Here is a 12,615-nt window from a genome sequence, read left to right as displayed (position 1 = left end):
GCGGCGTCTGCGTCAGCCTGCAGCGTCTGCGTCGGCCTGCGATGTGTGATAGCGTGGTTGAATTAAATTAGAATTTTTTCTAAGCAAAGTCAGTTTTAATGGTTGTTCTTTTTTGAGCCAGCCCAGTGAAACATGAGTGCAGTAAGGAGGCTGAAATAAAACCTGGGTGTGAAGATTCTGATGTCAGTCTGCCCCCCCCCCTCTCTCCTTTGTTCGTTGACGATGGTGTGCAGTGTAGGATTTGGTAGAGGTGCGCTATCTGCCCTCTCCAGAGCCAAATGACAGCATCGTTCATCAGCTGCTGCAGACATGCGGTGGTATTAGACGAGACTCAGCCACCAGTGAAGAATCTCAGACCTCCAGTCTCTGCTGCTGACTCTGTCTTTGTGCTGTCAGAGAACAAATAGTTTGGTCATTTCTTGTGATAACCAAACCTCCTTCAGAGTGAATGATCCTCATGATGACGCGTCCACTGGGGCAACTGCAGGAGCCATTATTCATTCAAAGCTTGAGTGCTGTGTGAGGTTGTAGTGAGGAGCTGCAGGAGTTGATTGGATCACAACGATCAGAGAACCTGCATGGAAATGGCTGCTGGTTTCCTTTGAGCTTCTTCCCATCAGGCCAGTGTTTTTGTTACAGCTGCAGCTGGAGCAACAGCTGTTTGAACTGTGGTGGGATTCTTTTTTTGGTGATCAGGGCCACTTCCTTTTCACTCTAGTGAGTGTTGTATCTGAAAGTGGATCGGTCCTGATGATGGTGTGACCCTGGTCTCCACCTGCTCAAACTGACTGAGACCATGTCAGAGTAGGGAGTCCTCACTGACGTGTGCTGACGGCGTTCGTCCCTGGCTCCACTCACAAACTGGTTTTACCTTTAGGGTCCTGGCACAGCGAACACCTATGAGGATAGAGTAGCGGGAAACGTTTACTGCCTCTATATGCTGCTAAATAGGTCATGGCTCACACCAACAGCACCACTACTGAGCCTGATCTAGAGTTTAGGGCCCAGTTCCCACCTGTGCCACTGCAAGGTGTGCCGGGGTCCAAGGACAACGTGAGGGCAGGGTGGTTTGGGGGGCAGATGGACTCTCTCTGGGACAGCCCCCCCCCCCCCCCCCCCCCCACACACACACACACAGAAGAGGCAGGAAGCAAAGGATGGCCTGGCTCCTGTGTGTTTGCAGGTCTCAGGCCATTGTTGGGTCTTCAGAGGAAATGTGACTGGATGCTGTGCTTCCGCCCATCATGAAGGTGTATGACGCGTTTGTTCTTGCTCAAGCAGAGGATTGTGAGACGTGTCATGTGATCACGGTCCTGGTGCTTCAGTAGAAAGGTCTGGGCTTCTATGGCTTAACAGCAGCAGGGTATGTTTTTCTCCCGTGGGGTCCAGCCGTGGTCCTGAAGGGATCAGTTTGGCCATGAAGGCAGTCGGATTAGGTGGTGTTATAGGTGTAGCTGGGGAAGCTGAAGCAAACCAGCGTCGTCTTTGCGTGGATGCAGCAGAAATCCGTTTAGTTTCTTCAGTTGTCATGGATTTCATAGATCAGTGAGCCTCTCCTAGTCGGCTGTAACCCGGATGGGAGTCTCTGCCTCCGCTCAGACTGGCACTGGACTCCTTCCTCTTCCAGTATGTGGCTGTGCTTTCTGGATCAGCGCGAAAAGAGGCCAGTAATAGAGAAGTCAACCAGAAAGTGTACGGCTCAGAAAGTGGAAAATGCGCCTCTTTTGCATTCTTTCCATTCAGTCAATCTGAAGTATTTGAAAGTCAAGCCACAATTGATGGTTTGACATTTTTCTGCCTGTGAGGCTGGAGCTCCCACTGCTGTCAGGTTCACTGGGAGGTAAACACTGCCCCCTAGTGGTGCAGTCCTATCAGGAAAGCAGAGACCTCAATGAAGGAGCCTCAAGTTTTAAAGACTCATCACTTATAACAATAAATGGGAAGACATATTATGTATCACATTATTATTACTCAGAGTTCTGAGAGTTGTAGAGCTGATGGTTTCTCTAGAGGAATTTTTCTGATGTTTAGTTTGTTCCAACAAAGTGGCCTCACAGGTTTAAAGATGAAACAGAAGTGACTCCTCGGGCTCACAGGTCGTCTTCAAGCAGACTTTGGATGAATCACTCCTGGACATGATAGATTTGGAAGATCTCTGGATTCTTTGAAGAACTTTCAAAACTGTACTCAAGACATTATCAGCTTCTCTGTTATTGGTTTTCTTTTGTTGATTGCATCACTTAAAGTGAACATGTGCACTTTTAAAAAGACTCCTCTGTTAAAAGCTGCTGTGCTGCTGCTGATTTTATACAGTTTGGTTAAGTAACTCTACTTTGTTGCTGTAGTCCCTTCAGCATCCAGTAGGTGGCAGTAGATACCTGCCCATGAGGATGTGGCTCACAGAGAAGGCTGTGAACATGAGCAGCTTAACCCTTGTGCTATCTTAGATGACCCCCCCTTACATTGACGTGTTCTCCCTACCATGACAAAGGTGGAAAGATTTCATGTAATCCATGGACACCAGTGAAGATCACAAATCATTGAAGAAAAAAGGTTCAGAGCACTGTCTAGTGGGTCTAGATGACCCAACTCCCAACGTTAAAGTGTCTAGGATAGCACAAGGATACGGAGGAAGCAGGTTGATTTTTCTGTGCTCTTTGGGAAAAACAATCAATGCTCTGGTTTCTTACCTGCAGTGGTTGCAGGTTCAAGTCCATCTCTGCCCCTGCTTTAAGGGAGGCACGTATAAGGCACAGAACAACAACAACAAAGAACGTTCACAAAAAAGTGAAAAAGGGTTGATGTAGTAACAGACTGATGTGGCTGAGACAAAGTCTGTGAGACTGAAAGTTTCTTTATTTTCAGAAATCTGCTCTAAGATGATGATTGTGTCTCATTGTGCTCTGTGTGAGTGAGGGCGTGTGTGTATGCATGTGTGTATGTAGGTGTGTGTGTATGTATGTGTGTGTAGCCTCTCAGCTCAGGCTACCTGTTGCCACGTCTGACTCCAGTTGCCTCCAACAGCGTTGTCCCAGTAGCACAAACACACAAGCTTTCAGTGTGTTGCTGCGCAGCAAACTATTAGCTCTGTGCAGCTGTGCTAAGCAGCTGACAACACTGCAGACAGAGCTGGGTTGAGCTGCAGACAGAGCTGCAGACAGAGCTGGGTTGAGCTGCAGATAGAGCTGCAGACAGAGCTGGGTTGAGCTGCAGATAGAGCTGCAGACAGAGTTGCAGACAGAGCTACGTTGAGCTGCAGACAGAGCTACGTTGAGCTGCAGACGGAGATGCAGACAGAGCTGCAAACAGAGCTACGTTGAGCTGCAGACAGAGCTACGTTGAGCTGCAGACAGAGCTGCAGACAGAGCTACGTTGAGCTGCAGACAGAGCTGCAGACAGAGCTACGTTGAGCTGCAGACGGAGCTGCAGACGGAGCTACGTTGAGCTGCAGACAGAGCTGCAGACAGAGCTACGTTGAGCTGCAGACGGAGCTGCAGAAAGAGCTGCAGACAGAGCTACGTTGATCTGCACACAGAGCTGCAGACAGAGCTACGTTGAGCTGCACACAGAGCTGCAGACAGAGCTGCAGACGGAGCTGCAGACAGAGCTACGTTGAGCTGCAGACAGAGCTGCAGACAGAGCTACGTTGAGCTGCAGACAGAGCTGCAGACAGAGCTACGTTGAGCTGCAGACGGAGCTGCAGACAGAGCTACGTTGAGCTGCAGACAGAGCTGCAGACAGAGCTGCAGACAGAGCTACGTTGAGCTGCAGACAGACCTGCAGACAGAGCTGCAGACAGAGCTGCAGACAGAGCTACGTTGAGCTGCAGACAGAGCTGCAGACAGAGCTACGTTGAGCTGCAGACAGAGCTGCAGACAGAGCTACGTTGAGCTGCAGACAGAGCTGCAGACAGAGCTACGTTGAGCTGCAGACGGAGCTGCAGACAGAGCTACGTTGAGCTGCAGACGGAGCTGCAGACAGAGCTACGTTGAGCTGCAGACAGAGCTGCAGACAGAGCTACGTTGAGCTGCAGACAGAGCTGCAGACAGAGCTACGTTGAGCTGCACACAGAGCTGCAGACAGAGCTACGTTGAGCTGCACACAGAGCTGCAGACAGAGCTGCAGACAGAGCTACGTTGAGCTGCACACAGAGCTGCACTGGGCTGAGGCGGCTGTGCTCACTGAAGCACTTTGTTTGAACTGCAGACCAGCACATGTGAGAGCTGCTCAGTGCATGGTGACGGGCTGAATGTGAGTTTTCCAGTGTCAAAGCGTCACCATGACTCACAGAGTGAGCAGTGTGTGGGGTTCATGTGGATGTACTGGTTAGAACTGGTTTCAGGACATCCAGTCAGGACCACAAGTATTTGGACAGAGACACGTTCTTTCTAATTTAGTTTCTGTACAGATGGACAACGACCCAAAACATCCAGCCAAAGCAACTCAGGAGTTTATTAAAGCAAAGAAGTGAAATTTTCTTGAATGGCCAAGTCAGTCACCTGATCTGAACCCAATTAAGCAGCATTTCACTTGTTGAAGACTAAACTTCAGACAGAAAGGCCCACAAACAAACAGCAACTGAAAGCTGCTGCAGTAAAGGCCTGGCAGAGCATTCAGAAGGAGAAAACCCAGCATCTGGTGATGTCCATGAGTTCAAGACTTCAGGCTGTCATCGCCAACAAAGGCTTTTCAACCAAATATTAGGAATGACCATTTGGTTTTCACTTATTTCATTTGTCCAATTACCTATGAGCCCATGAAATGAAGGGATTGTGTTTAATAAATGCTTTAGTTTTTTTACATTTTTATACAATCTTTTGGTTCAACCCATGGAATAAAAGCTGAAAGTCTGCACTTCAATGGCATCTGAGTTGTTTTATTTAAAATTCACTGTGGTAATGTACAGGAACTAAATTAGAAAGAATGTGTCTCTGTCCAAATATTTATGGTCCTGACTGTATGGATTCATTGATCCAGAATTTGAGAGTCCATATTAGCCGTTTCAGTGTCCAGTCTAGAGTTTTTAGATTCAGTTGCTCTAGAAAACCATAGAGGTTCTTATTAACTCTTCTTTTATTTCTAAGAAATCCTAACAGTGTTAGGTGAACTTCATTTTAGCCTGACGTGGATTTGTGCTAAAGTTTATGTCAAAGCTGAAGGACTTTTACCCCAAATGGATGACTCCTCTCCTCTCCTCTTCCTCCTCCTTCTCCTTCTCCTCAGGACCTGGAGATCGTCTACTCCTATCTCCATGGGATGGAGGCCTTGTCCAACCTGAGGGAGCATCAGCTGAGGTGGGTGTGTCCTGCTGTCTTAACAACCAGAACTCACATGAATGTTGTGGTTTGTGAATTTCAATTCAAATGAGTTGTAGCTTTGAACATTGATCTTCACTCACTCATTCTAATCTATTGTTTATTTAGATCTTCTAAGTCTTAGAGTCTAAGAGATGAGAAACTAAACATTTGACCAGAATTCATGTCAAAGACATTTCTTGATTTAATAACTCCACATTTTCAGTTTTCATCCTTCAAATGAGTCCCAGCCGTTTTCTTAGCGACCTTCAGACTCACCAGACATGCCTCTGCTGCAGAGCAAGCTGTATTCTTGACATCATCTCTGCATGGATCACTCCCAAGCAGACCACCGCCTCTTCTTTTCTCCAGAAATGTTCCTAACCAGGGGGTCAAACCCCTCCAGAGCTGCTGGGTTTCCAGCTAACCTTCAGTCTTTCAGCTTCTTACTGGCAAAACACACCTGATCCAGGTATCATCAGCAGGTATGGAGGGCAGGAGGTGATGCCCCCTCTGCGGGGAAACCGGACCCAGCAGGTCCAGCAGCTCTCTTCAGCTGGACCGTTCTGTTGTGGAGTGCACGTTTGTGAAGCCGTCGCCCTAAGGACACTGAGCGATAGAGGTCCGTTCCCAGCGCGGCTTGTGTTGGCGCACAGGGATTATATCAGCCGAGGGAACAATGTAGCAGAGCGCGACCCGCCAGCCAGAACATTCCAGTGTGTAAGCCGCCAGAGCCCCCCTCCCGCTCGGATTCTGAGGAATGTCCCTGTTCTCCCACAGAAACTCCTGCCAGCTTCACTGGTACTGAATTAAAAAAAAGCTCCAGACATCCTTCCAAGCGTGGAATTATGTAAAGTGTTTTGTCCTGGACATTTCCCTCTGGGAGGAATGGTTTGTTTTTCCTTCTCTGCTCCTTTTCCACAAAGGCTTGTTTTGTTCCTGGAGCTCTGAGGGTCCACACCCACGCTCACCTGCAGATCATTTCACATCTTATTGCTGCATCAAACATTGTTGCTGTCCTCAATAAAATCATCTTCTCTAAGACAGAGTTTGTCAATAAACTAAAACTTCTCTCATCAGGGCAAAAGCTACGACATCAGAGGATTATTGTTATAAAACTAGCTTGAATTGAACCCACAGCTGCCGTCTGTCTGACCTCTGTAGAAACTTTAGGAACTTGTTCATGCAGACTTTATTTAATGCCCAAAGACTCCAAACACTGCTGACATTGTGAATTAAAAATAGATCCACCAACACTTTTTCTGATTCTTGTTTGTGCTTTAAATGATTTATGTGAGGAGACATGATGGTGGATTTTCAGGAACAACAAGCTAATGTCCCAGTTTGAACCTCTTGCTGTGTTTATTACACCAAATCTCTCCTAATGATGTACATATAGTGGTAAATACTTGTTGTGGCCCACCAGCCAATAACTTTGGAGCAAATATGATTGGATAAAAATGTATTGAAGTTTTTCGTCAGTTTTCTAACCTCAGCTCCCCCCCCCCCCCCTGTCCCTGCAGGATGATGTGTGAGACGGTGCGCTATGAGAGGCACGAGGCCAACGAGGTGCTCTACTGGTAAGTGCTGCCGCCGCTGTTCCTGCTGCTGCTGTTGCTGCTGCTGCTGCTGCTTGGGGTAAATGGATCTGGATGAGTCGGTGGTTCACTGTTACAGCTGAGTCTGAGGATGATGATGATGATGATGACCTGGGGCCTCATTTCTAAAGGTTGCGTACGCACAAAAGAAGGCGTACGCCACTCTCTACGCAATAGTTGAGATTTATAAAAAGCAAATTTGACGGGAAAATGTGCGGTCCTTCACGCAAGCTCTGACCCAGGCGTACGCACAAAAACGGGTGAAATGAGAAACGGCGACACCGTCGGCAGATGGAAGAAACATGTGACAGTGAAAATGACAATACTGCCTCTCATAAATAACATGAAGACTTCACAAAGCAAGTCTCACAATTAACAGCTACACGAAGACCCGTTTGATCGATCAGCAGTGAAACAAACAAAAAAATCAAACGAAAATGACAACAGATATTCAAATGAACACTTATTTGCAGAAAGAAAAGTGAAATATGTTCTACAATATTGGCATGTTGAGCAATTCATCCTCATAAATAATATAGTTAACAGAACGAAATAATGTACAAAGCTCTGGTCAGTGTGTCCGTCTGGCGGAGCAGATAGAGGTGTGGGCGTGCGGGCGGACGGACGGACAGACGTACTAATTGTCCACAAGTTGTTTTCATATTAAAACATTTCTTCATAAGCTACAGAATTATGGTATTCATGCATATGCCTTTAGTTTGTTTATTCTTGATAAAACAATGTATGGCGTATGTCTCAACCATTCAGAAAGCAAAAAGAAATTACATTTGCGCTGATCAATTTCCCATTTCCACGTGGATTATTACCGACATCTGTAGCTTGTCAGATGTAATTAAATGGATGGAAATAAAATGCCCCATCACAATGCGTAATGACGCACAATGGCTGATCTTGCGCTATTAGAAGATGTGGCAAATGGAAGAATTCGGAGTGAACGCATCTTTAGACGGCAAGAAGACTTGCTTATGAGTGGCTTATGAGCCGGTTCCGTCTTCCTCGAGGCTGTCCACTTGGACCTCTGCAGGCTTTTGGGCCCGGCGTTACAGAGGAGCACTCGGAGGAACCACGCGTGTCACCCGGTGCATCTGGCGCTCCGGTGCGCACGGTTTTATAAATCCGAATATTTCTGTGCGTACTCACGTCCTATGTTTCATCCGTACGCCACTTCTGATGCACATCCTACGCAAAGTTTTATAAAAGAGGCCCCTGAACCACGGCAGCTGCACACAGAGTTCACGGATGTTCACTGTTGCTCTGAAACATTTAGTGAAAACTGGTCATTTTAGTAAATCCCGTCAAATACACTCCCCAGGAAAACCCGTTAGAAGATGCAATCCTTATCCCCCTCCTCCTCTTCCTGTCCTTCATATAGGCTAAGTGGGATTAGAGAGCAGTACTGAGGTCTTCCAGCAGCTCCTGACCTGCTGCAGTATTGAGCAGAAGACACTCAGTGGTTTAGATCGCTGTGATGCGCTGCTGTAGACGCTTAATGAACTCAGCGCCGTCTCCAAGGGCTTCAGTCCACGCCAGGCTCTGCTGCCCTGCTGTCTGACCACTAATGTGTGCAGATGTATTTATCGGTGTGTTTTGGGGCGGGGGGGGGGGGGGGGGGTGGGGGGGACTGGACACCTCACTGACAGACCAGTTGGTGGTTAAGAAGCTGAACATTAAGAAGACTCAGACTGAACAGTTCTGATGGTTCTGGATGGCCCATTCCTAGTTATCACTAACTTCAGGTTACTTTCAGCATTTTCTAAAACCTGTTTTCTTTGGGTCTCTTTTCTTAATAAGCTTGATATCATTTCATGTTTCTGCTTTATACCATGAGATGTTTGATCAGTACTCGGATGTACCAGATTACTCAAACTCACTCTAGAAAAAAAAAGAATTTTAATTGCTTCATAAAGTGATTTTAAATTCATATTTATCAAATGTTATTATATGTCAAAATATGTTTTTTTTCCATTTACTCTTTATCAAATATTTCATCAACTAAAACGGACCTTTTGACTGGTCCGTCCATCCGTTTCCGAGGAGTTGCTGGAGCCTATCCAGCTTCTCTGTGCCTGCAAGCACCTCCTTGTTCTATTTAATGGTGGAATCTAAAGCAGTGGAAGTCAGGAACGCAGAGCTTTTGCAGCTAAGGTCTGGATCATTGTGGATAAAGTGAGCGCCGGGCAGAAGACGAGGAGAACCATCAGGCTCTAGCATGGTGGCGTGAGGAAGACTGTGATGCATCAGCTCCTGACTGTGCTCCTCCACATGCCCCTCTGCCTATTTAGACCGTAGAGGTTCCTTCAGATGAATTGTTAGTGTTTACATTGAAAAAGGACCAGAGTTGTTTTTCTGACACAGACCTGCAGCATTAAAGGACAATCAGTTCATCAAACTGATGAATCCATGTTGGACCCCAAAAGGTGAGCTGGATTCAGCCTTTTGTTTTGTTTTGCTCGGCGGCTGTGGTCATTGATGCTCTGGCGTAAAGCGGAGCGTCTGTAGCTGCTGCAGGTCAGGATGGGAACAGGAACGTCACTCCTGAAAACATCTGTGGAGCCAAGCCCTTCACATCCAGCTGCATCACTTCAATAAAGTCAGCATCTTCTTGTTGGTTCAGGACCCCTTCAGTGTTAACTCCCTACATAGCAGCACTTGACCTCTGACCTTCAGAGTGCAATCCAACTGAATGCAGACGGAGAGCAGTTGGCACAGAGAGCTTGCGTTGTGTTCCATCAGCAGTGGCGTTTGCTGTGAAGCTGTGTGTGACGGACAGATCCCTCCTTCTGATCTCAGACCCGGTGATGATGCTCATAGATGATCCCTGACCTTGGAGCCCCCAACGTTCCCAGCAAGTGTGTAGTTTGTTCAGAATGCTTCTTCTACTCCATACGTTTTTTAGCGTTGAGCAGTATTCTGGGAAACAGTGACAAACTGTCAGTTTTGGATTCCTTAACTTTCCCTTCAAAGACTGAGAACACCTGCTTGTTTTTTAGGTACCACTTGCTGATGTTTGTCAGTATTTTTCTTTGGTCAGTACTGACTTTGCTCAGAATCTTCTGCTTGCTGCATGTAGTGGAGACCGCCTGCAGACATCGGTGAGGTTGCACCTGGATTGAAAGCAGGAACCCTGAGTTCTCCGTTGGAATGAACCTGGCATCGCTCTTCAGGAATGAGACTGGAATAGATTGTTGGATAAAAAGTCAGGTCTGAGCTCTGAACTCGCCTGTTGTGGTGAAGAGAGGAATGAGCTTTGAGGCAAAGCTGTTAATACAGGCAGCTGAGAGGACTTTGGCGTTTAAAAGACTTCAGCCCAGTCGCTTCTTGTCCTCTGAGCCCCCCAGCTTCCTTCTTTGGGTAAGCTGGAATGACCACTGCAGTTCTGGGTCAGTGTCAAAGCAGGAGAATTGTCCTGACTGGGTTTGGCCAGTCTGTCCAATCACTGCTCACAGCTGACTTCCTGTGATTCCTGATCTATGACATAACTTTAGAGGAGGAGCCCCAGCATTTGGAAAGTAAACTTACTTTAGCCTTTAAGTAAGTTTATGTAGTACTTTTCCCATATTGAGTTGTAAACTTTCTCAATTGGAAAAAACACTTTCCACGTTCTCCATGTGGTTTTCATTGTCAACCAAATGTCTGTTTCTTTTGACACCACACTAAATACAGTCAGGCAAATTTAGCATTTAGTCAGCCACCAACTGTGCAAGTTGTCCCACTTAAAAAGATGAGAGAGGCCTGTAAATATCATCATAGGTAAACCTCAACTATGAGAGACAACATGAGAAAAAAATCCAGAAAATCTCATTGTTTGCTATTTGCAGCATTGATGTGTAAATGATGGTGTTTCTGTGCAGACCTTCACTGTTCAGGATCCAGGTGTTTATCTTTGAGTAACACTGCTTAAAGTTTAAATACGTTACATTTTAGCTCAGTGGATAAAATGAGCAGACATCGACTCGGAATCGTACCGTTAACCACAAATTATGATATAAATTAAATGGTTGTTAAAATGAATTATTACACCCCTGATATAAAAACAAACCACATTTATATCATTGAAATCTTTGAACTTTTTGCTATTTTGATGTGATTTTTTTTTTTTGTATAGTCCGCAGAGCTCTTACTTATTAATTGAACTGAGACCCTTCCTCTCTAGTGGACCAGGATTTGCTGTTTTTCAGAGCTTCTCTGAAGCTTTATGGTGTTAACAATCTCACTGCTTTATTATTTCACAAATAGATTTGACAGTATATCAACTGTTTCAAGTTAATATGAATATATTCAAAACATATTATTACATGTCTATACAAATGTCTCAATGTGTAAACTGCGTACATTCAGAATTGAGTCGAGTGGATCGAAAGAATACAAAACAGTAAAAATAGTGAATCGAATCAATTCTGGGAGTTATTTGTTTTCTACCCAGCCGCAATATTTCCTGAAGTAGCTGCAGTCCTTCAGCAGGGATGTGATTGGTCCGTCTGCTCTTCCTCACCTCCGTCAAAGCATCACTTCCCCTCTCTTTCCTTAGAGGATAGTGTCCGTGTGTCACATCCCATAAATGCCTCCTCCTCTGCTTTGTCTTTACTTTCAGAGGGCACTTTGATCAGCTGGAGAAATCAAACGCGCCCCATCCTCTAAAGTGAAGTCATCTCATGATAGCTGCACATGAATCCTGCTGCTCCAGCAGCAGTGTGGTCCTCCTGCACTGCAGTTCTGTAGAACCTCTTCTCTGCTCTCTGCACATTGGCCGGCTGCCGCTGACTGACAGCCAGCATTTATGCTTTGTTTACAGTGCAGGCTGACATCCGCAGCATCTCTGATAATCCTGCAGGAACTGCATCCAGTCTGCAGGATTCCACCCTGCCGGATTATCTTCGTGGAATATATGATGTTGGGGGGGGGGGGCAACAACAAAACTGATGCACTTAAGATCAGCTTTAGCCGTTACAGTCACCTATATTTTTTTACATTCCTGGATGGGGAGGGTTTCCTCTGTCATTTTCACATTGAATCTTTGATTTTCCTCGTTAACTGTTACCACACAGTTTACCACACAAGCGTGGCCCATGGTTTACCGTAAACAAAACACGTCCTGTGTACGTGGTACATGTTTAACCCCCCATGTTTCTGCCATGTTTTCCCTAAACGTCACATCAGCTGACAGTCTGCAGGCACCATGGACCTGCATGATGTTTTCAATTCAAACCAGGTGCTGATGAAAAAATGCAATTATTAAAGCAAATGTTGGTTTGGAGAAAATCAAAACATCTGGTTTGCCTTCTATAAAAAAATAAAATAGAATCAAAATTCCCATTCAGAAACTCAGCTCACTAAAAACCTGAATAGTATAATTTAATATTGTGCGTTTGTGTGCGTGTGTGTGTGATTTTTGTGTCATGATACTCCTGCATGTAGAGTGTACTTCAGGATCCATATGTGTTTGTTATATCTTCTATTCACATTTTCCCTTACTTAGTAAAAACAATATGTATAACAAAGTTATAGAGAGAGAGAGAGAGAGAGAGAGAGAGAGAGAGAGAGAGAGAGAGAGAGAGAGAGAGAGAGAGAGAGAGAGAGAGAGAGAGAGAGAGAGAGAGAGAGAGAGAGAGAGAGAGAGAGAGAGAGAGAGAGAGAGAGAGAGAGAGAGAGAGAGAGAGAGAGAGAGAGAGAGAGAGAGAGAGAGAGAGAGAGAGAGAGAGAGA

At 45.8% G+C, this 12,615-nt stretch overlaps 1 protein-coding gene across 10 annotated transcripts in view; it reads left to right on the top strand.

The window, feature by feature from the left end:
• The window catches only part of rapgef2b (Rap guanine nucleotide exchange factor 2b), a 95,866-nt gene that overhangs the window by 23,826 nt on the left and 59,425 nt on the right, over window positions 1-12,615 (top strand). For all 10 annotated transcript variants that reach the window (XM_078953850.1, XM_078953848.1, XM_078953847.1 and 7 more), the window contains exons 2-3: window positions 5,224-5,294; window positions 6,818-6,874. In XM_078953850.1, coding sequence (XP_078809976.1) covers window positions 5,224-5,294; window positions 6,818-6,874 — 128 coding nt within the window. The remainder of the gene's footprint in view (window positions 1-5,223; window positions 5,295-6,817; window positions 6,875-12,615) is intronic.

Source organism: Oryzias latipes, chromosome 10 (assembly GCF_053564925.1).
Source record: "Oryzias latipes strain Hd-rR chromosome 10, Olatipes_Hd-rR_3.1".
Lineage (NCBI taxonomy): Eukaryota > Metazoa > Chordata > Actinopteri > Beloniformes > Adrianichthyidae > Oryzias > Oryzias latipes.
Note: the sequence above shows the minus strand (reverse complement) of the source record. Positions and strands in the feature narration are given on the sequence as shown.